At 43.1% G+C, this 21818-nt stretch overlaps 1 protein-coding gene across 1 annotated transcript in view; it reads right to left on the bottom strand.

Annotated features, from left to right (window-relative positions):
• The window catches only part of LOC124804757 (putative oxidoreductase GLYR1 homolog), a 280342-nt gene that overhangs the window by 235804 nt on the left and 22720 nt on the right, over positions 1 to 21818 (bottom strand). The window contains exons 3-4 of the mRNA XM_047265065.1: positions 5299 to 5384; positions 5082 to 5211 (exon numbers count right to left, since the gene is read on the bottom strand). Coding sequence (XP_047121021.1) covers positions 5082 to 5211; positions 5299 to 5384 — 216 coding nt within the window. The remainder of the gene's footprint in view (positions 1 to 5081; positions 5212 to 5298; positions 5385 to 21818) is intronic.

Genomic DNA, 21818 nt, shown 5'->3' with positions numbered 1-21818 from the left:
ATGGCACAGTTGGATAAAGGAGTGTAGTGAGGCAGGCAGGGTTCAATTTCGGTTTTGAGCTGAGTCCAATTGGTAGGGTTGGTGATAAAGTGATTCCACTGTACAGAATGGAATAAGGAGTGAATGTCTTTCGGAAGTCCTGGCTGACTGACTTTGGTAGTGAGGCCAAAGGTACGGCCTTGGAAAGAATTGATACTTCTGTGGGTCTAAGGTTTTTGCCTCCACTTCAACAACTGCCACCCATTCCGTATCATCAACTGGAGTCTCACTAGGGCTTTCACAGACTGAAATTATCGTTCCAACCATGTACAGAAATGGATCTCCCACACTTTGTTTCCAGTCATCAGCCACTTTCCAGTCACCAGCCACCTCCCACATACCCACCATCTGGCCACAGAGGAGCATTCCCCTCAAGACTCTCACCCAGGACTGACACAACTGAACCTTAATCTCCACCACCACCTTATCCCCACCATCCACACCAGATTGCTCTTCCTGTCTGGCACAGTTGCATCCGCAGTCTGGACTCAATAGCCAGAGACAGTGGTCATGTGTGTGAGCACGCATCTTGTGCTTGTGCGAATGCTTCTGTGCTTTTTACTCCAGAAGAAGGCCTTTGGCGAAAAGCTTGAATGTACAGCAGTCTCTGTGGTGCCTGCCTGTGACTCAGTGTCTCCTTATATATCCTTTCCTTAATATTGTTGTTGCTAGATAATGTAATATATTTATTAACTCATTTTGGAACATAGGCACTTGGAATTTTTGTGACTATGGTTTCACACAATAAGGGAACCACCTTTTTCATGTACATATCATACCTACTTAGAACCATTCCAATAAATTGGTGTCTGGCATCTTCCTTCCTCACTGCTACATTTGTGGTGTCTTTCCCCTGCTCTGGACAGAAATTACTATTGTAAATGATTCAGGTGAATTATCAATAATTGCTCTGTTAAACCATATCTGATCTTTCCTTCTATTTACATATCCTACTAGACATTTATTTGTATTTAGATCCAGATACCAATCTTCACAACTCTGCATTTCTCAGTTAAGTTAATAATGACACTTAATACACTACTGTGTCACCTAGAACCAACTTCATATTGCTGTAGTAGTTATCTGCCACTAATACAGTTATTCAAACATTAGTATAAAGTTTTGGATATTTCAATCATAAAAACACAAGTGCTACGTACATATGGAAAATACAAACATGTATATAGTGGTGCAATGTTTGTTTTTAGTATTATTGAATGTTACATTGAACAAAATGCTAGGGAAGGGAAAAAAAAAGAGTACCCCCACTCCATACATTCGCCATTCACAAATTTAAATATACAATGGGATTAGAAAGGAGACAACAGAAACAGTTTTGGACTGTAATGATAATATGCAAACTTTGGTCAAATCTAACAAGCAAGTGGGCATGCAGAAAGAGTGTAGGAAATATAGACTCAGTAATGTATTGAGTTTGTGTTGAAACCTTCACCATTCGACTCAATCATTTCATGCTCTACTTTGGGAAGTTTATTAAAAAGTAATCTGGATGGAATCATGGCTTGCAGGATGTAACAAAGATTACTAGGTGAGTTGCCAAATATAAGGTGGGGATGGGGAAGTTAGCTGATTAACTATTAACCTTTCTGGACAAAACCAGCTAACAGACTGAGATCACATCTTACACCATTATTAACAGCACCTGACAAATATGATTGTCACTTTTCAAATGACTGAAAACAAAAATGAAATCATCAGGCATACTGATTTCCTGTAAGCATACCTTCAGTCAAGCAAAGCAGGAAAACTACACAGTTCTTACTTTGTTATTGGATCTGGTTTTTACATTGTTTCTGCATCTGGCCCATATACAAACAAAACAAACTTAACATCTCAAAACATAGCTACCTAACATCAATCTGGAAACTGTCCAGTAGTGGCTTGATGCTTTATGTTTCTATTGTTCTAGGACTAATAAATTTTTTTGTTTTTCTGACAGTGGATGCTCACATTTAATGACTCTACTTATGAAAGTAGAATTTAAAGTTCATAGGTCCTACAGATCACACCAGCGTACACAGTTTCATTTTCTGTTTATTCTTGCAATTAGCTACTGTATCAATCTTTAATGATTATGTAGAAAGAAGCTATAATTTTTTCCCATAAAACATATTTAGTTTTCTGAACTTTCTTGAGTAATTGCCTTTGGTTTGAAATGGTTTACCACATTCTGGTATGCAGACAGTTTACTGTACATTACAGTCAGAACTCAGCCAGCCTCTCCTTCCTGCAGGTTTTGCCACTTGACGGTAAAAGCTCTTCCGAAAACGCAAAACAGACTAAACAGCTGTTCCTCCTCACCAGATGCTAGATTCTATTTTGTATGCATCTTTCTAGAAGTTAACTGCTGTTATTTTCAAACGTCCTTCACCCTTCCAAGTAAGTCCTTCAACAACTGGGTACAAACTTTTATAAAACAATAACTATGCCTTTGACTAGAACTCCTAAGTGTCTCTGGAGCTGAGCAGTAAATTTAGCAGCATTGTCTTTTAAAATGCATTGGCATGGCCTGATTTACTGCCAAGTTTATTGGGACAAGTTAATTAAAAAAAAACTACCACCACACATCCTACTCTTGTATCATTGATGTGCTTATCAAACTCCATCATTCCCTTCCATCTGCTATCCTTAGAAGTCTTTTGTAGCTACTAATGTAGCACATCAGCTACTGAATTCAACCCAATTGCCAATGGCATGGACAGAACCTGTCTTCAGGGTACAGACAGTAGAGTGACTTCTGATGGATGTGGCATTAAGCCGACACCCACTTTGAAATCACAACAGAGAAACAACTATTTACCAAATTCTCCTGCTGGACTTTGCAAATTTATCTATACATACTCTATACTATTCCTGTGGTTTGAATTCAAATAATCCATTCTCAACTTATTTATAAACAAACACCAAAGTTTATCATGTCCATCTTATTATTTTCAAAATGTATATATACCAACATTTTCAACCCAAACACATACAATAATGCAGTTGTGAGACTCCTTCGAGTAACTAGTGCTACGGGCAAATTTGAAATCACATTGATAGTCCCTCTATCTGTGAAGGGAACAGGAAGAAACTGGATAGTAGTGAAAGTGTATACATTCAGTGCTCTGCAGCCTGTAGAAGTAGTGACAAATCATACTGTAATTGTTTGTTATAAACTGCTTGCAGATACTGGTTTATTTTACTGGACTAGCTTTGTGCACTGCCCATCATCACTGACATACGTATTACAAAAGACACATATTTCTTATAATACTTTAGTTATAGTACACATAGTGTTGACTGGAATATTCTCTTTTAAATTCTGAAGGTGGCAGATACAGGGAGCGAAAGGCTATTTATAATTTGTACAGAAACCAGATGGCAGTTACGAGTGTCAAGGGGCATGAAAGGGAAGCAGTGATTGGGAAGGGAGTGAGACAGGGTTGTAGCCTATCCCCAATGTTATTCAAATTGTATATTGAGCAAGCAGTAAAGGAAACAAAAGAAAAATTTGGAGTAGGAATTAAAATCCATGGAGAAGAAATAAAAACTTTGCAGTTTGTCAACGACATCGTAATTCTGTCACAGACAGCAAAGGACCTGGAAGAGCAGTTGAACGGAATGGACAGTGTCTTGAAAGGAGGATATAAGATGAACACCAACAAAAGCAAAATGAGGATACTGGAATGTAGTCAAATTAAATCGGGTGATGCTGACGGAATTACATTAGGAAATGAGACACTTAAAGTAGTAAAGGAGTTTTGCTATTTGGGGAGCAAAATAATTGATGATGGTCGAAGTAGAGAGGATATAAAATGTAGTCTGACAATGGCAAGGAAAGCGTTTCTGAAGAACAGAAATGTGTTAACATGGAGTATAGATTTAGGTGTCAGGAATTCGTTTCTAAAAGTATTTGTATGGAGTGTAGCCATGTATGGAAGTGAAACGTGGATGATGAGTAGTTTGGACAAGAAGAGAATAGAAGCTTTCGAAATGTTGTGCTACAGAGGAATGCTGAAGATTAGATGGGTAGATCACGTAACTAATGAGGAGGTACTGAATATAATTGGAGAGAAGAGGAATTTGTGGCACAGCTTGACCAGAAGAAGGGATCAGTTGGTAGAAGATGTTCTGAGGCATCAAGCGATCACCAATTTAGTATTGAAGGCAGGGTGGAGGGTAAAAATCGTAGAGAGAGACCAAGAGATGAGGACATTCAACAGATTCAGAAGGATGTAGGGTGCAATAGTTGCTCGGAGATGAAGCTTGCACAGGAGATGGTAGCATGGAGAGCTGCATCAAACCAGTCTCTGGACTGAAGACCACAACAACAGTGGTGTTTTATATGTACGTGATTTTTCATATCAATTACATGACCTGCCTTATATATAATGCTTTTTAGCAAATGCCAATGGCAATACTCCATAATAATCATGTAATAAGGTAATTCTATGACATTTACACATATGCAGTCAGTCAGTGTAAGGTACTTTTAATGAAAATATACAGAGTTGTCACTGGCAATTGCTGCACATGCAAAGACTATTTTTTGCTACGTATCACAGAATATACATAATGCTATGTGTAATTTGTATTACCTCCAGTAGTAGAACAAATAAGTTGTCAGTAAATAGTGCTAGTGAAATTTTCACCAACTTTTTTTTTTATCTGTCTGTCCATTTAAAGTAATGTCAGTATATTTTGTTACAACAGTGAAAATTTTTATTTCTTCCAGTATATTTAGTGTAAAAAAGTCATTATTTATAAGGCAACTTACAATATAACAATGTGTATGTGTGTGTGTGTGAGGGGGGGGGGGGGGGGGGGGGGGGGGAGAGGAGGGGGCTACAACAGGTGTAAAAAGCTCCTTTTCTAACACACATGTTTACAAATGCATGTGGTAAAAAAACAATCTTCAGCAACAGAAATTTAAAATTATTTGCTACCCGAGGAGAAACTGCCATGAAAAAGTTAACACTTATAAATAAAATCACCATTAGAATACAAAAATATTACAAAAATAATTTCCATCATATTACCTCTCCTTGATTCTTTATATAATCCTCTATTGCATTTATGGCATCTTTAAATGCTACTGATTTATTGGACTTCACAAGTTGATCCTTGAATTCAAAGTATGGTTTTATGTTCGTCTCTTCAATCCATGCACTGCAAAAAGATAACTTCCGAAATTAACTCAAGCGACATAGTGAACAGCTATGTTATTTCATCTATTTATTCAATGAGGATACTAACTAATTGTTTGTACCAAAGAAGAATATGCAATGTAGAGCAGTCTTCTTCGTCGATGGTCGTTTCAGATCCTTTGTTGGATGAGAAACCTGAAAAAAATTAAAGCAAAATATTAAGACAAAAACAAGAATATGGTGTTAAGAAATGGGTATCTTATATTGCTGGGTTAGTAAAAATGTTCTAAATTATGACAGAATTTGATTTAGAAATTCTGCAATTAATCTTTAAAAAATATTTTAAATGGAAATGATATACATTATGAGTACGTGGAGGGAGTGGGGTGGGGGTGGGGAGGGTTGGCAGCATGTGGGGAGTTGGGGGCAAGAGGCCAAAGAAGAACAGAGGTGTTTGATGGGTGTACATGTGGCAGCAACGGTTAGGAGGTAGAGGGGGAGAGGCAACCCAGTGGTCACTAAAGAGGGGTAAATAGGTTTTCTGACAGGTAAGGACAGAGGAATAAAGAGGGCAAACACATGGTAATGGAAGGAAATAGGTGGAGAGGTGGGTGAAGACAGAAGATGTGGGAGACAGCAATGTGGATGCCTTTATGGAGGGAAGGAGGGAAAGAAGAAGGAAGGAAGATGGACACATGGGATAGAGGAAGAAAGGAATGGTGGAAGGAAGCTGGACGCACGGGACAGAGCAAGGATGGAAGGGTGGAAGGAAGGTGGATGCATGGGACGCAGGAAGGAAGGAAGGAAGGTGGATGCATGGGCAGAGGGAAGGCATATATGTTATAGGAAGGGAGGGAATGAAATGACTAGACAGGAGAGGGACCTTGGGGAGGGAGGTATGCTCTGGATGGGGGCGGGAGGGATGGAGGAGGAGATGTGGATACTTAGAAGACACGGAGGATATGAAGATACAGTGGAGTGTCACAGGGTATAGGGGAAGAGTGCAGGTTATGGAGCAGAGGGAGATGTTATGTGCGAGGAGTTTAGATGTTGAGAAGGTTTTATATGGGGGTTAACTATCAGGGGAGTGGAGAGGATAAGGGGAAAGGAGGGAGGAAATATGGGGGAGAGAATGTAGGTGTAGCAAAAAAGACTTGGGGAAGAAGATAGGAGGGGGCACAGGGGTGACAGTTAGTTAGGTAGTTAATTACATGTTCCATACATCATCTGAATGATTCTTTTATGAAATGATGTGGAACAAGTCCGTTTACACGATATGTATACGAGATCAGTGCTAACATTAATGAACACACTATCATTTTATTCCTACTCATGCAGCTACACTTAAAAATAAGGTTTTTTTGGGCTGGCTACCTGTTTTTAAGTACAACTTCCTCAATGGAATAATTTAAAATCATTTCTTGTGAACATTACAAACTTGCTTCAGTATCTGACAGACATATTATGTTATTGGGAAAATGTTCACAAATTTTTATGACTTCACTCTGAACTACTCTCTGAGCCACTGACAGCTTTAACAATGGATAATAAAGGTCATTTTTCCTTCTCTAGTGTTGAGGTACGTATGTGCAAACTGTTCTTCTCAAATTGTTATGAATTCTTTATGACAAATTTCATTAGCAAAAATACGTATTGTTGCAGCGGGGCTAAAATGCATAGCCCCTTCAAGTGGTACCCACATGATGTCCGTGGGTAACACCATATATGATTCTTACTGTTCGCTTTTGTGCAACCCATGCTTTCTTTCTAAGGGATGAGTCCCCACAGAATTATTCTGTACAACGTTGAGTGGAAACAAGCCAAATTGTCAGGAGGTTGATACATTTGTTTTCAAGATTAGCAATTACACAAAGAGCAAAAATAGTTGAACTTTATTGTTTGAGGAACTCAGAAATATGCTTCTTCCATTTCAAGTTTTCATAAATATGTACGCCCAAAAATTTGTAGCATCTGCCCTCCTTACTGACTCCTGCTCGTATCCTACATCAATTGTTGTGGCAAGACTTTTTGTTGTACCGAATTGAATGTAGTGTGCTTTTTCCAAAATTTAGGGAGAGTCCATTTTCACAGAACAACTTAATAATTCTTTGGAAATATCATTAATGAACTCTTCTATTGCTTTCTTTCAATTTCGTTCTAACGGGATTTATCGTAACACCATTATTGTCTACCAAAAGTACAAATTTTGGTTGTTTTAACATTAAGTGGACCCAAAATTGAATCTTATGGGACTCCCTTTGTGATCCCCCCCCCTCCCATCAGAACAACTTTCTACCATTATGACATTGTCTGAATTATTCATCACAACCTTTTGCATTTTATTTGTCAAGTATGATTCAAACCAGTTGTGTGTGAAGTTACCAATTCCATACAACTTCTTTACTTGAAAGTATAAATAGTACTCTCAGTTGAGCAACATTTCTGGAATCCAAACTGTGTTATGCTACGTAAATTGTTTCCGTATAAGTGTGCAGCTAATCTGGAGTATACCTCTTTCTCGAATATTTTGGTAAAAGATGACAGTAAGGAAATTGGACGATAATTGTTTAAGTCTGTCAGGTCACTTTTCTTATGAAGTGGTTTAATAATTGCATATTTTTACCTGTCTAGAAAAATTCCCTCTTCCAGTGATGCACTGCATATATCACTAAGGACATTACTTAACTTTTCAGAATTCTGTTTGAAATTATATCAACCACACAAGAGCTTTTATTTTTTAGAATTTTTGGAATTGTATCAATTTCGGTGAAGGATGTTGGTGCTACTTCTAGCTGCTTAAGGTTTGGTGGAATGACACTTAATACATTCTCTTGCTTTTTCCAACTAAACCAGTTAATCATATATTTGTTGCTATGCCTGGAAAGTTATTGTTAAAAGTACCTCCAGCTTGTGAATTGTCAGTCACAACACTGGCATTTAGTTTAATTGTTATGGAATCGTACACACTTACTGGCTGTCAAATCTCCCGCTTGACAATGTCCCATATAGTTTTAATCTTATTAGCTGCATTATTTATTTCTGGCACAACACGGATACTTCTGGATATTTTATTGGCTTTAAGGAAAGTCATTAAAGTATTACAGTATTTTTTGCAGTATGCAGCTAATGTTGGATCTTGACTTACCCTGGTATTTACATAAATTTTTCTCTTCCTCTTACATGAGATCTTACTTGTTCTTTTAACGGATCTTTTGGATTTTTTTTTTAGGGAAGATGGCTCTGTTAATTGCTATCAGCTCTGAAGTAAAAACGCTGTGTTCCTGGCAATAAATGATGTTCCTTACTGGTGGGTGGTGTAAAAGCATAATTCGTTCTATTCATTGCTTTGAAATTGTCCATGTAAATGATAATAGCACCCAGATATTTGTGGAGAACCTCAAGGAACAGACACTGAAAGGGCATGAGGGCAATCAAAACTTGAGGACCATGAAATATATTGGTCCTAATTCATGGTCTGGTTACCAAACAACGGGTGTTGTGTGGGAAAATACAGGGATTACATTCTAAGGAGGTTTGGTGGGAGTAGAGGCCTGCGAGGCACATTCCTACTCGTGATTCCATCCAAGAGAGTCAATGTCCTTGTATGCAGAAGGAATGTGTTAAGTTGGATTAAGAAGAAATAGTCTAAGTGTAACCGTGCAAGTGAGCAACAGTTGGTACCATCAAAACTCAAGAGAGAAGATTCCCGGTTCTGCAAGGAGACTGTCTACAGGGCTAGTCCGCAAGGTGCTAGTCAAATGCTTCAGTGATGGACTGGATCTAACAGATTCAAAGCTGCAGGTGCTGCCAAGCCACAAAACTGGCAACCATAGTCCAGTCAGTACAAGACCAGAGCCTGGTAAGTATACAGAGGAGTAGCACAATCTGCCCTCCAAGGGGTATGGGCAAGAAAGCAGAGAGCATTGAACTTCCAAATGCAGCTGGTCTTTAGTTGATGAATACGGAGTCGCGAATCAGCTTTCTGTTAAAGGCACGGCCCAAATGTGGGACTTTGCAACAACTTGTAAGTGCTGGAAACCCAAGTAGATTTCTGGGAGAAAATGGACTGTTGTACAAAGACTGATATGCATGACCCACATTTTTCCAGAAGAGAAATGGAAAGCATGAGAGAGGATCCAGCTGGAGACATTTCAGGTGCCACCTTGGAGCTGGTGCTCAGCCAGAGTGGGAGCTGTACCAAATGCAAAAGTCATGGACCTTCAGCGAGACAGTGACCAGTGGCCTGGGTGTGACATTAAACATGTAGCCTTGTGGGGCGCAGTTCTCTTAGACCTGTGGAGAGGTGAGTGAAGTACCAACTTAACCTGGACCAACTGGTAGGATAAGAACTTATGGATAAAAAATTGATAGGCAGTCTCAAAAGCCCCAGTCCAGCAGGCGGGCGGGTTGTATGGGGTTAAGTACAATTTGATGATGCCAAGCAGTGTTACATGCCTTAAGTAGGTCAAAAAGACCGATGATGTGTTGGTATTTTAAAAAAAAGCCTGTCACATTGCTGTTTCCAACCAAACCAGATCATCAGTTGGGGATCATCCCTTCCAGAAACCACACTGCTAGGAGGTCAAAGGGTCCATGATTTGGAACCCAGCGTACACTCCTGGAAATGGAAAAAAGAACACATTGACACCGGTGTGTCAGACCCACCATACTTGCTTCTGACACTGCGAGAGGGCTGTACAAGCAATGATCACACGCACGGCACAGCGGACACACCAGGAACCGCGGTGTTGGCCGTCGAATGGCGCTAGCTGCGCAGCATTTGTGCACCGCCGCTGTCAGTGTCAGCCAGTTTGCCGTGGCATACGGAGCTCCATCGCAGTCTTCAACACTGGTAGCATGCCGCGACAGCGTGGACGTGAACCGTATGTGCAGTTGACGGACTTTGAGCGAGGGCGTATAGTGGGCATGCAGGAGGCCGGGTGGACGTACCGCCGAATTGCTCAACACGTGGGGCGTGAGGTCTCCACAGTACATCGATGTTGTCGCCAGTGGTCGACGGAAGGTGCACGTGCCCGTCGACCTGGGACCGGACCGCAGCGACGCACGGATGCACGCCAAGACCGTAGGATCCTACGCAGTGCCGTAGGGGACCGCACCGCCACTTCCCAGCAAATTAGGGACACTGTTGCTCCTGGGGTATCGGCGAGGACCATTCGCAACCGTCTCCATGAAGCTGGGCTACGGTCCCGCACACCGTTAGGCCGTCTTCCGCTCACGCCCCAACATCGTGCAGCCCGCCTCCAGTGGTGTCGCGACAGGCGTGAATGGAGGGACGAATGGAGACGTGTCGTCTTCAGCGATGAAAGTCGCTTCTGCCTTGGTGCCAATGATGGTCGTATGCGTGTTTGGCGCCGTGCAGGTGAGCGCCACAATCAGGACTGCATACGACCGAGGCACACAGGGCCAACACCCGGCATCATGGTGTGGGGAGCGATCTCCTACACTGGCCGTACACCACTGGTGATCGTCGAGGGGACACTGAATAGTGCACGGTACATCCAAACCGTCATCGAACCCATCGTTCTACCATTCCTAGACCGGCAAGGGAACGTGCTGTTCCAACAGGACAATGCACGTCCGCACGTATCCCGTGCCACCCAACGTGCTCTAGAAGGTGTAAGTCAACTACCCTGGCCAGCAAGATCTCCGGATCTGTCCCCCATTGAGCATGTTTGGGACTGGATGAAGCGTCGTCTCACGCGGTCTGCACGTCCAGCACGAACGCTGGTCCAACTGAGGCGCCAGGTGGAAATGGCATGGCAAGCCGTTCCACAGGACTACATCCAGCATCTCTACGATCGTCTCCATGGGAGAATAGCAGCCTGCATTGCTGCGAAAGGTGGATATACACTGTACTAGTGCCGACATGTGCATGCTCTGTTGCCTGTGTCTATGTGCCTGTGGTTCTGTCAGTGTGATCATGTGATGTATCTGACCCCAGGAATGTGTCAATAAAGTTTCCCCTTCCTGGGACAATGAATTCACGGTGTTCTTATTTCAATTTCCAGGAGTGTATCTTCGGACAACCACCCTTTCAGTCAGCTTGCAGAGCATGCTGGTGAGGCTAATCTATCAGTAGATGTCAACAGACGTAAGGATGGGGATGATGGTACTATCTTACGACTGCAAAAGGAAGACACCTTTGTGCCACATAAGATTGAAGATACTGAGTAGTTGTACACTTTGAGTAACGTTCAGATGTTGGATCATCATCTCATGAATTGAATCAGGGTCTGGGGCCATACTGTGGGATGAAGCAAGAGCCTGAACCAGTTGCCCAGTCTGTGAAAGGTTAGTTATACAAATCGGCTTGGGAGAGCGGCGTGAGTACAAAGTGGTGGGAGAGCACCACGTAACAAATGGCAATGGTTAAAAAGAGAGTGCCCAATGCGCAACCTAGCTAAAATGATCTCTTCACGGTGAGAAGGCAAGAGGAGGTCGTCCAGGCCACTTAATAACCCAGAGCTTGTTCCCATGAATGAGGACCAGTGGTGATGCCAAAGGGATACCACCTGCTGCAGACAGCAACATAAATATCTGGGGAGAACATGTAAGAACTAGCAGGCTGAGGTACAAGGAATGCAGCCTTTGCAGTAGCATCAGCAGTCTTGTTTCCTGTCAGACCAACCTGACCAAGAATCCACATAAATATCACAATGGTTCCATCAAGATCCGCTGTGCTAAGGGATGGACAGTAAACAGCACACAAGAGGCTTCGAAGGGCACTGAAATTGATGGAGCACATGACACAATTGGAAAGCCTTTGTTGCTGGATGTACTCCGTGGCCTGATACAGGGCGAACAGCTCTGCTGTAAATACTGAGGAGTGTTCCAGAAGCTCGATACCAAAAAACCTCGGTGCCAATGACGAAGGCACACCCAACACGATGTTCAGTCTGAGAGCCATCAGTGTACACAAAGGTACTACCATAAAGTTCAGTTTCAGTGTGAAGGTCGTGAAACTTGCAGTGATAGAGCGAGAATGGAGTAGTATCCTTAGAAAGCGAATGAAGGCCAAGGTGAACACGGATTGCCATATGAAGCCAAGGTGGTAAAGGGTTCACATCCATCGGGAAAGTGGCAGGTAGCGTGGCAGGTAGCCTGAGCAAGAGCCAAAAGCAAAACCCAGGAGGTAACAGGGAAGACAGACACATCCCATACTGGCGATCAAAGGAGTGATCGAAGAAGGAGGCATAGGATGGTTGGCTACACATGGCAGACAAACAGCATGCAAATCTGCTGAGCAGAAAGTCACAGCAGTGGGACAGTGGTAGTACGGCAGCTTCTGTGTACAGACTCTCAACCAGGCTAGTGTAAAAGGCGCCAGAGGCCAAATGGATGCCACGATGGTGGCACAACAGGGACAAACGTGCAGATGCATAAACAAAATATCCATAGTCTAATTTTGAATGGACCAAGGACTGGTACAAACAGAAGAGGGTGGTATGATCTCCCCAGGAAATACCGCTGAGGACAAGTAGGACACTGAGGGACTGCATGCAGCGTGCTGCCAGGTAAGACGTGAGATGACCAAGGAAGTTTCCAATCAAGCATGAGCCAGAGGAATTTTGGTAGTTTCGACAAATGGAAGAGCAACAGGCCCAAGATGTTAAGATGGTGGAAGAAAGCAATTGCACCAACAGAAATTCATACATATGCTTTTGTCCGTGGAAAAACGAAAACCACTTTCGATGCTCCATGAGTGAAGCTGATCAAGACATCTCTGAAGACACCGCTCAATGAGACAAGTCCTTGAAGAACTGCAATAGATGGCAAAATCGTCAATGAAAAGGGACATGCCTGGCAGGAGACAGGCTATGATAGGGTTGATGGTGATAGCAAAGAGGATGACGCTCAGGATGGAATCCTGAGGCACACCGTTTTCTTGGGTTAAAGGTGACCAACAAGGCAGAACACACACTTACCTTGAAAACTCGGTCTTTAAAAATTTTTGAAGGAAACAGGGCAGGTGGCCATGGAAACCCCACGTTAGAGCACATGGAAGATACCAGTCCTCCAGCAGGTGTCTTAGACTTTATCCAAATCGAAAAACACAGCCACAGTCCAGTATTTCCACAGAAAACCATTCATGACACGGGTGGATAGAGTGACGAGACAGTCAACTGCAGAACAGTGTGCTCATAATTCATAATGTGCAGTGGGTAGTAAATTGTGAGACCCAAGCCACCATACCAGCCAGGCACAAATCATATGTTCCATTATCTTGCAAACACAACAGCTGGTGAGAGAAATGGGGCAGTAGCTAGAAGGAAGGTGTTTGTTCTTACCTGGCTTAGGCATGGGTATGACAGTGGCTTGACACCAGTGTCTGGGAAACATGCCCTCAGCCCAGATGCAGTTGTACAAGAAGCAGAAAGTGCTTGCCCCCAGGAGAAAGGTGCTGCAACATCTGAATGTGGGTGTCGTCTGGCCCTGGGTTGGAGGATTGGGATGAATTGTGAACATGCTCTAGCTCCCTCATAGTAAAGGCGGTATTGTAGCACTCACTATTTTGAGAAGAGAACAAAATCGCCCGAGCCGCCTCCACTCGTTTCCGATGGAGGAGGGCAGGGTGATAGTGGGAGGAGCTCAAAATGTTCACAAGATGGCAGCCCAAGGTGTCAGAGACAGCAATAGGTTCCACTATGACATTATCGGCTACTGTCACGCCGGAAATTGGGAAACGGATCTTGGTCCCAGACAGCTGTCGGAGGTTGGCCCACATGACAGAAGAGGGAGTGGAACTGTTAAAAGAACTAGTGACTATTCCGAACAATGTGGCGACACTGTGCACGCAGCCTTTTACAATGAATGCAGTTTGCCATCATAGGGTGACGGTTAAAACCATGGAGAGTACTCTTCTATGTGCAGATTGTATTGCGACACATATCAGTCCACCAAGGGACCAAGATACAGCGTGGTAAAGAGGAAGTGCGAGGAATGGAATGTTCTATGGCAGTAAGGATAACATTTGTAAGACATTTCACCTGGTCATCACAATTGGGGAAATGTTTGTCGAAGGTCGCCAGGGAGGAGTAATGCCTCCAGTCAGCCTTAGTTAGCTGCCATTTGTGTGTGCATGTGGGTGGAGGAGTCAACAAACTGATCGCACACGGGAAATGGTCACTCAAGTATGCATCGGAGAGAACAAACCAATCAAGATGATGGGCAAGCTGGGCAGTGCAGAAGGATAGGTCCAAATGGGAATAGCTGTGCATGGAGTCTGAAAGGAACATGGGTGGCCCTGATTTATGGCAGAGGAGGCTGATTGTGAAAGTCAGAAGGCACCTCCCAGACAGGTTCTGGGAGAACCACAAATGGGGTGGTGCACATTAAAGTCACTGAGCAGCAGTAAGGTTTGAGGTAGCTGCCCAATAAGCTGAAGGAAGTCTGGTCTGTTGACATCAAATGATGGAGGAATATAAACGGTACACAGGGAAAAGTTCAAGTGAGGAAGGAAAAATTGAACTGCAACGGTTTGAAAGGAGGTAGTCAGAGAGAGAGAGAGAGAGAGAGAGAGAGAGAGAGAGAGAGAGAGAGAGAGAGAGGGGGGGGGGGGGGGGGGGCTGACTGTGAACATCATCCCGTATGAGCAGCATGACTCTCCCACGAGTTGGAATGCCATCCTCTGGGGGGCGGGCAGGGGAGGGGTGTCAAAGCAGATTGGGAAGAAATGCAAGAGCTCAAAGCAGTCATGAGGATGCAATTTTGTTTCCTGGAGGCAGGGAACAATGACATGTTGGGATTGTAAGAGCAGCTGTAAATCCTATTTGTTTGATCCAAGGCCACAAATGTTCCATTGACAAAGAGCCACAATGAGGAAAAGGGAAGAGAGAAAAAATGAAGAGGTGTCAACTTAGTGGCTGCTGAATGCCAGCCTTCAAAGACCCACTGCTACAGGTCCCAGAGGCTGGAGGATCCTGCTCCATGAGATCTACAGAGGCGTAGGCACCCTACCTCTGTCGATATGCGGAGTCCAGGGCAGAAAAACAGTTGGCAACACGCGACATGCGTTGCCAGCTGGACGAGGGTTCACGTGACGACATCGTCAAAAAGGATCTCCGAGCCAGCGAAGCAGAAGACCGGTTGCCTTTATTTGACTTCTTGGAGCCTTTCCAGTTGGCAGAGAAAGCCTCAGATGTTTGTTGGCTGGAGGGACATAGCAAGTCGTCGCAGGTGTATTCTTTCTGTCCTATCCAGCCTGCCGGTTGTGCAGCAGGTGGCTTCGCCCCAAAAGGTGAATGTTTGGTGGCTTATTGCACACCTGGACGAGGAGACGAAGATGCTACCATGACAGTGGGTGATTTCACAACCTCAGTGCTGAATTTGAGGTTGCATGTCCGTGTGGCCACGTCCTTCATGGAGCAAGACGTAGCAAGAACAGTACTGTAAGTGCCAGACAATAGAACGCTGGGTTTGTGACTAGCCAATAACTTACAAGCGATTGGTTAAGGCACTTTTTCCTTTACCCAGATCTCCGGGGCAGTCCACTCATCGAGATACATCTCAAGAGGCGGCGGCATGGTCACTATTGCAGTTGATACAGTAGGGAGAAGAGAGGTGGATAATCGTCCCCATGCACTCCCTGCCACAGGTTACACTTGTGATCAAGTGTCGACAAGACATTCGAGTGTGGTCGAAACGACTACACTGGTAGCAGCGAATCAGATTCAGAATGTACGATCGGACTGTGATAACTTCATAGCCTACTTTGGTCTTTGACAGAAGCACCACACTATCAAAGGTGAGAAAAAGAATGCGTGTTGGCACTAAGGATGCATCTACCTTTCTTGTCACCCGATGGATGGCAATTACACTCTGATTAGAGAAGTACGTTTGGATTTCTGCCTCGGTCAGACCGTCAAGTACCCCAGTGTAGATAATACCACAGGAAGAATTCAGAATTATACGGGCCTCAATATGAACAAGATAGCCACGGAGAAGTGAAGCGGCAAACATTTGTTGTGCTTGGGAATCAGAGGTAGTCCCCAAAAGCAAAGTGCCTCTGCGTAAACGAGAGCAGGATTTCTCAGGGCCGGCAATTGTATCAACACCTTTCTGAATGAGAAATGGATTTACCGTTGCAAAGGACTGACAGTCTTCAGTACAAAAAAATGGTTCAAATGGCTCTGAGCACTATGGGACTCAACTGCTGAGGTCATTAGTCCCCTAGAACTTAGAACTAGTTAAACCTAACTAACCTAAGGACATCACAAACATCCATGCCCGAGGCAGGATTCGAACCTGCGACCGTAGCGGTCTTACGGTTCCAGACTGCAGCGCCTTTAACCGCACGGCCACTTCGGCCGGCTCTTCAGTACATGAAACCACAAGGAACTGTGGTGCAGCTGAGAGGGTCTTTGAATCAAGAGCTTTACTCCATTTACATTTGATAGACGCGGACTGCAAAGATGATGATTGGTTCATTGTGTGAAAATCCCCACAATTGCCAGTGTCTCCGACGGCGCACTCCTTCCAACTGGGTGCCCCCTCAGAGTGGGGCTCACCCATCTGACGTGACCGTTCACACCTCAGGTCACATCTCCCAAACACCTGACAGAGGGACCATCTTGGGAAAGTGGCCGCTCACGCAATCACCCCTCCCTGGGCCTGGCCCATACCAGGGGTTCGTGTCAACCCTACCTGTCAACCCGTGGCTGAGAATTATGTGTTAGTAAGTCACCTGTTACACATGGGCTGGCATTCAGGAGCGCACAGGGAGGAAGAAGAAAAGGAGGATCCTCAAATGACAAAGCGGAGGAAGGACAGGAAAAGGTGCGGAGGGAGGGAGGGGGGGGGGGGGGGGGAGACCAGAAGCTCTATGAATTAAAATGTGCTTGATTTTTACGAACTTAAACCTCAATAATTGCACAATGATAAAACTTCTGTTTCCAACAATGAAATCTACAGGGTGATTTCATGAAGATGTAACAAACTTTCAGAGGTAGCTACGAAAACAATCAATTAACGACAAAATTAGTGTGTCTCCCCTGATTTGAGGTTCAGGGCGACTTTCCTGAAATCTATCCCTTATCCTAGACCTCTTCAGTCCTTTTCCTTCAACCTTTTTCCTTCCTCTTCAACCCTTCTGCCTGAAGGAGTCACAGGATCCGTAAGCTTGCCAATTACAACAGTCTTTTACGTGTGTGTTCTGCCGCCGCTTGGTGATTAGATTTTTATCTATCCAATAAAAAAAAATTCAGAAATGATGGATAAGGGTAAATGTACCAATTTGGGGTGCAGAATCCTGGTCTGTCAATGACCAAATCTAAGAGTTATAGGAAAAAATCATTCTGATATCTGACAGTGTAATACATATTTTAGTCCTGTTGTTGCTAACATTGTAGGGTAGACAACTTCAGAGGTAGTAGTATGGACCAATACAAGAAAAGAAAAATTATCTAATAAACATGGGCCCTAAAACACATACCATAAGAGCTATGGGCACTTGTTCAAGATAAGCAGTGTATTTCATTGTATCAAAGATGAACAAATGCTTACAGCTTGTAAGGTATGCATTTTAGAGCTCATGTTTAGCAGATGGCTTTTTACTCTTGCGCTGGTCTATATTACCACCTCTGAAAGTTGCCTACCCCACAATCTTAGCAACAACAGTGCCAGTACATGTATTCCACTGTCAGAGATATCAAAGCAGTTTTCGTTTAAACTTTTGATTCAGTCTTTTCCCGACTGTGGTCTCTTACCTCAAACGGATATGTATGCCCTTCTCAATCATTCCTGAAAGTATGTAACATCATGGAATCACTCTATATGTACTGTATTGTTACGATGTTATTTAAAGGGGGCGGCTGAAGCCACGAGAGGTCAGCACTGTATGAGTTTTAGTGATGTTAACTCATACGCATGTCTCTGTCATAAATTTCAGTGTTGAATAAACAGTTTACGTTCAACTTTAGTGTGCTGACTTCATTATTTAGTAGTTACTAAGTGACTATGATGCAAAAAAGTCCTGATTTTACAAAAATGAACCACATCATGCTTCATGTGCAAGACATTATTTCACCAAGTTAAACCACCTGTATGTCAAACTGTAGTGAATTACAGAAGTACTCTCATAACAAGACCATCACATTTCACCATGAAACTATCAGTTCTCTGAGAACACATCATACAAGGTAAATCAATGCCTTCCCATGGTTATGTACTACATTGATACGTTTAGCACAAAAAATGCCCTGCAAATGCTGAAACAATACACTCTAACAAAACACAAAAGCACCAACTTCTATTTGCCCACAGCACCAGAGATGGCCACAGCATACACTGAAGTGACAAAAGCCATAGTATAGCGATATTTACAAAGTTGGTGATAGTATCATGTACCCAAGATTTAAAAGGGGAGTGTATTGGTGGAGCAGTCATTCGTACTCAGGTGATTCATGTGAAATGATTCCTGATGAGATTATGGACGCATGACAAGAATTACCAGAATTTGACCGTGGAATGGTAGTTGCGCACAGTGTCAATAGTGAGCCAAGAATATAGAATTTCAGGTATCACCTCTAACCATGGAAAACACAGTGGCTGACAGCCTTCACTTAACGACCGAGAGCAGCGGCGTGTGTGTAGAGTTGTCAATGCTAACAGACGAGCAACACTAGTTGAAATAACAGCCAAAATCGATGTGGGACATATCTTTTAGGACAGTGCAGCAAATTTAGCTCCATTGGGCAATGGCAGCAGGTGACTGACAAGTGCCTTTACTAACAGATCATCATCTCCAGCACCTCTCCTGGTTTCGTGACAATCCTGGTTGGACCCTACACAACCAGAAAACTGTGGCCTGGTCAGATGAGTCCCTATTTCAGTTGGTAAGATCTGACGGTAGGGCTCGAGTGCAGTGCAGACCCCACAAAGATATGGACCCAAGTTATCAACAAGGCACTGTGAAAGCTGGTCATGGCTCCATAATGATGTGGGCAGTGTTTACATAGACTGAATTGAGTCATTTGGTCCAAATGATCCGACCACTGACTGGAAATAATTTTGTTCTTGGAGATCATTTGCAGCCATTCATGGACTTCATGTTCCCAAACAATGACGGAATTTGTATGGATGAAATTGCGCCATATCAGCAGGACACAATTGTTCGTGACTGGTTTGAAAAATATTCTGGACAATTTGGTCAAATGATTTGGCCACCTACATCACCCAACATGAGTCCCATTAAACATTTGTGGGACATAATTGAGAGATCATTTCATGCACAAAATCCTGCACTGGCAAGACTTTCACAATTATGGATGGCTATAGAGGCAGTATGGCTCAACATTTCTGCAGGGGAGTTCCAACAACTTGCCGAGTCCATACCATGTGAAGTTGCGGCACTGCACCTGGCAAAAGAAGGTCCGATACAGTATTATGAGGTATCCAATAAGTTTTGTCATCTCAGTGTGTAACTGTCAACATATACTGCCAACAAAGTGACACCAGTACTGCTCACTACAGAAATTATTATCCTATGTGAGAATGTGTCTTCATATATAAATAACAAGAAAGAAAGGAACACTGGACAACATTTCTTCCACATAAGTGTCTCAAAACTTACATTCCTTTGAAATCTTGCTATCTGAGGAGACTACGTACTTAAGAGTTATGTACATGGCTGTAAAAAATTAACAGAAGGGGAAACCAGCATTCAATATGTTCAGCCTGACACACACTAAAAAGAATTATCATGAAGTGTACAAGTTCATTTGTGCACATAAACACATCACAATTTGTGAGCTTGCTGCACAGCTGAATTGCAGTCACAACGCCCAACAGAAGATTGCGAAAGACTTGAGGTATTTAACAGCACACCTTGACAGTTGATACCTGATTTCTAGAATAGAAGAGTTCAGATCTGCTTGAAGTTTTCAAAATCTATAAAAAAAAAAACACGCTTCCCTTATCTAGCACGAAAAAAAGAAGCATGGACACGTCATGATCCAAAACAAAATATCAGTCCACAGAATGACGACATATTTCATTTGAAGAGCCTAAGACAAAGTCTGCAGTCAGCACAAAGAGAACTATGATTATTTTTATGAAGAGAGCGTCCCACTAATTTTCTCACATATAGCAAAATCATTATCAGCAAGTAATATGTTAAGAACCTACAGAAGCTTAAAGAAACCATCAAGATGGAGGAACTATACAAGAATCTAAAGCGATTCATAAATATCACAACAATATGCCAAAGTACAGTCCACTGGTAATAAATCAAACAACTGCCACATAGGAATTGTCCAAGGTCACCCCAATCCGACATAAGGTCTGGATCTGTCCCTATTTGAAAAAAAGATGAGGTAAAGATGGGTATGAAGAAGGAGATACAATAGCGCACACCTGACCTTTTTCCGAGAGGATTCAAATGCTGGTTGAAAAAAGTCAACAAGGATGTATTACAGGGGAAAAGTTATTCCATCCAGATGCTGTCTGAACAATCTGCAACAGTCAATGAAGTTAGTACCACTTATCTTACTTTCAGTATACGAGTAGCTCTCATATTAACCAGCTCTAAGACAGATATTCTCTCTTGTGTAGGTAACGGAGGTCATCGTTTGGTGTGTTGGTTAAGGGATTCAACAGCGAGTTTATCAGTCCCTTGTTCAAGGGACATCAACCAGAAATCTGATCTTCTTATAACAATATGCAGGAGAGGTAAAATCACAGGACTGAAAGCAATATTGATGCCAGAGATGAGAAATAATTGCATGGGAGCTAACAGCATACGAATCAAGACGATTTGTACATCAGAGAGCAGATGAGGTGCCCAAGGGCTCACCTGCAGTGAGCAACACCTTCCCTATGACGAAGCCCCAACCAATCCAGCACACAGACCGAAGACAGTAACAGAGTAAATAATTCCTCGTAATCGGGTGGAGAGGCAGTAACAGCAGAAATGAAAAGGCTAAACAGTAATGAACACCAACAATAAAAAAATGTGAGAGAAATAATGAGGTGGGTGGACACAGTATGGTGTCTCCCAAGACCCAGCATGTAGGAGAAAGCACCCCCCCCCCCCCCCCCCATTCATTCCATTCCAGACCCAATGTAATCAACGTGTTTAAGATGAGAAGAGAAACCATTTCTTCACAGGAAGCGCAAAAATTTGAACTATTCTTTCGTCATCTACTAGTATTAAGGATAAGGAATCCTTAAGATCTTGCCTTCACCTGAGAGCAATGTGAAGGAGACATCTAGAAAAGTGCTAATTAGATTTAAAAGTAATTAAAAACAGAGGATGAGATGGATGAATAGGGCAGCTGGTGGAGGAGGTAGCATCACGGCACCCCTGGTCATGCAGCACGAGGGAACATAACTCCAGCAATCCCGACCCCACCCCAAAAGGAGTTTAAAACTTTACATCTGAGAATAAAAACATCTTTCTTGGAGGAAACAATCAGCTCAATTGTCCACACGTCATATGTCAACATTATATACAAAGACTATGGAAGACTGTGTTGGCATGGAGAACCAAAAGAAGGAGAGGCATTCCAGCAGGATGTGAGCAACTGTCTTTAAGGCTCTGCATCCACAACGTGGGGGTAGCTCATTACATAGGACAGAACTAGGGGTTAATCTGGTATGATGGATGCAGTG

Source organism: Schistocerca piceifrons, chromosome 7 (genome assembly GCF_021461385.2).
Source record: "Schistocerca piceifrons isolate TAMUIC-IGC-003096 chromosome 7, iqSchPice1.1, whole genome shotgun sequence".
Lineage (NCBI taxonomy): Eukaryota > Metazoa > Arthropoda > Insecta > Orthoptera > Acrididae > Schistocerca > Schistocerca piceifrons.
This window is presented reverse-complemented; position numbering and strand designations above follow the sequence as displayed.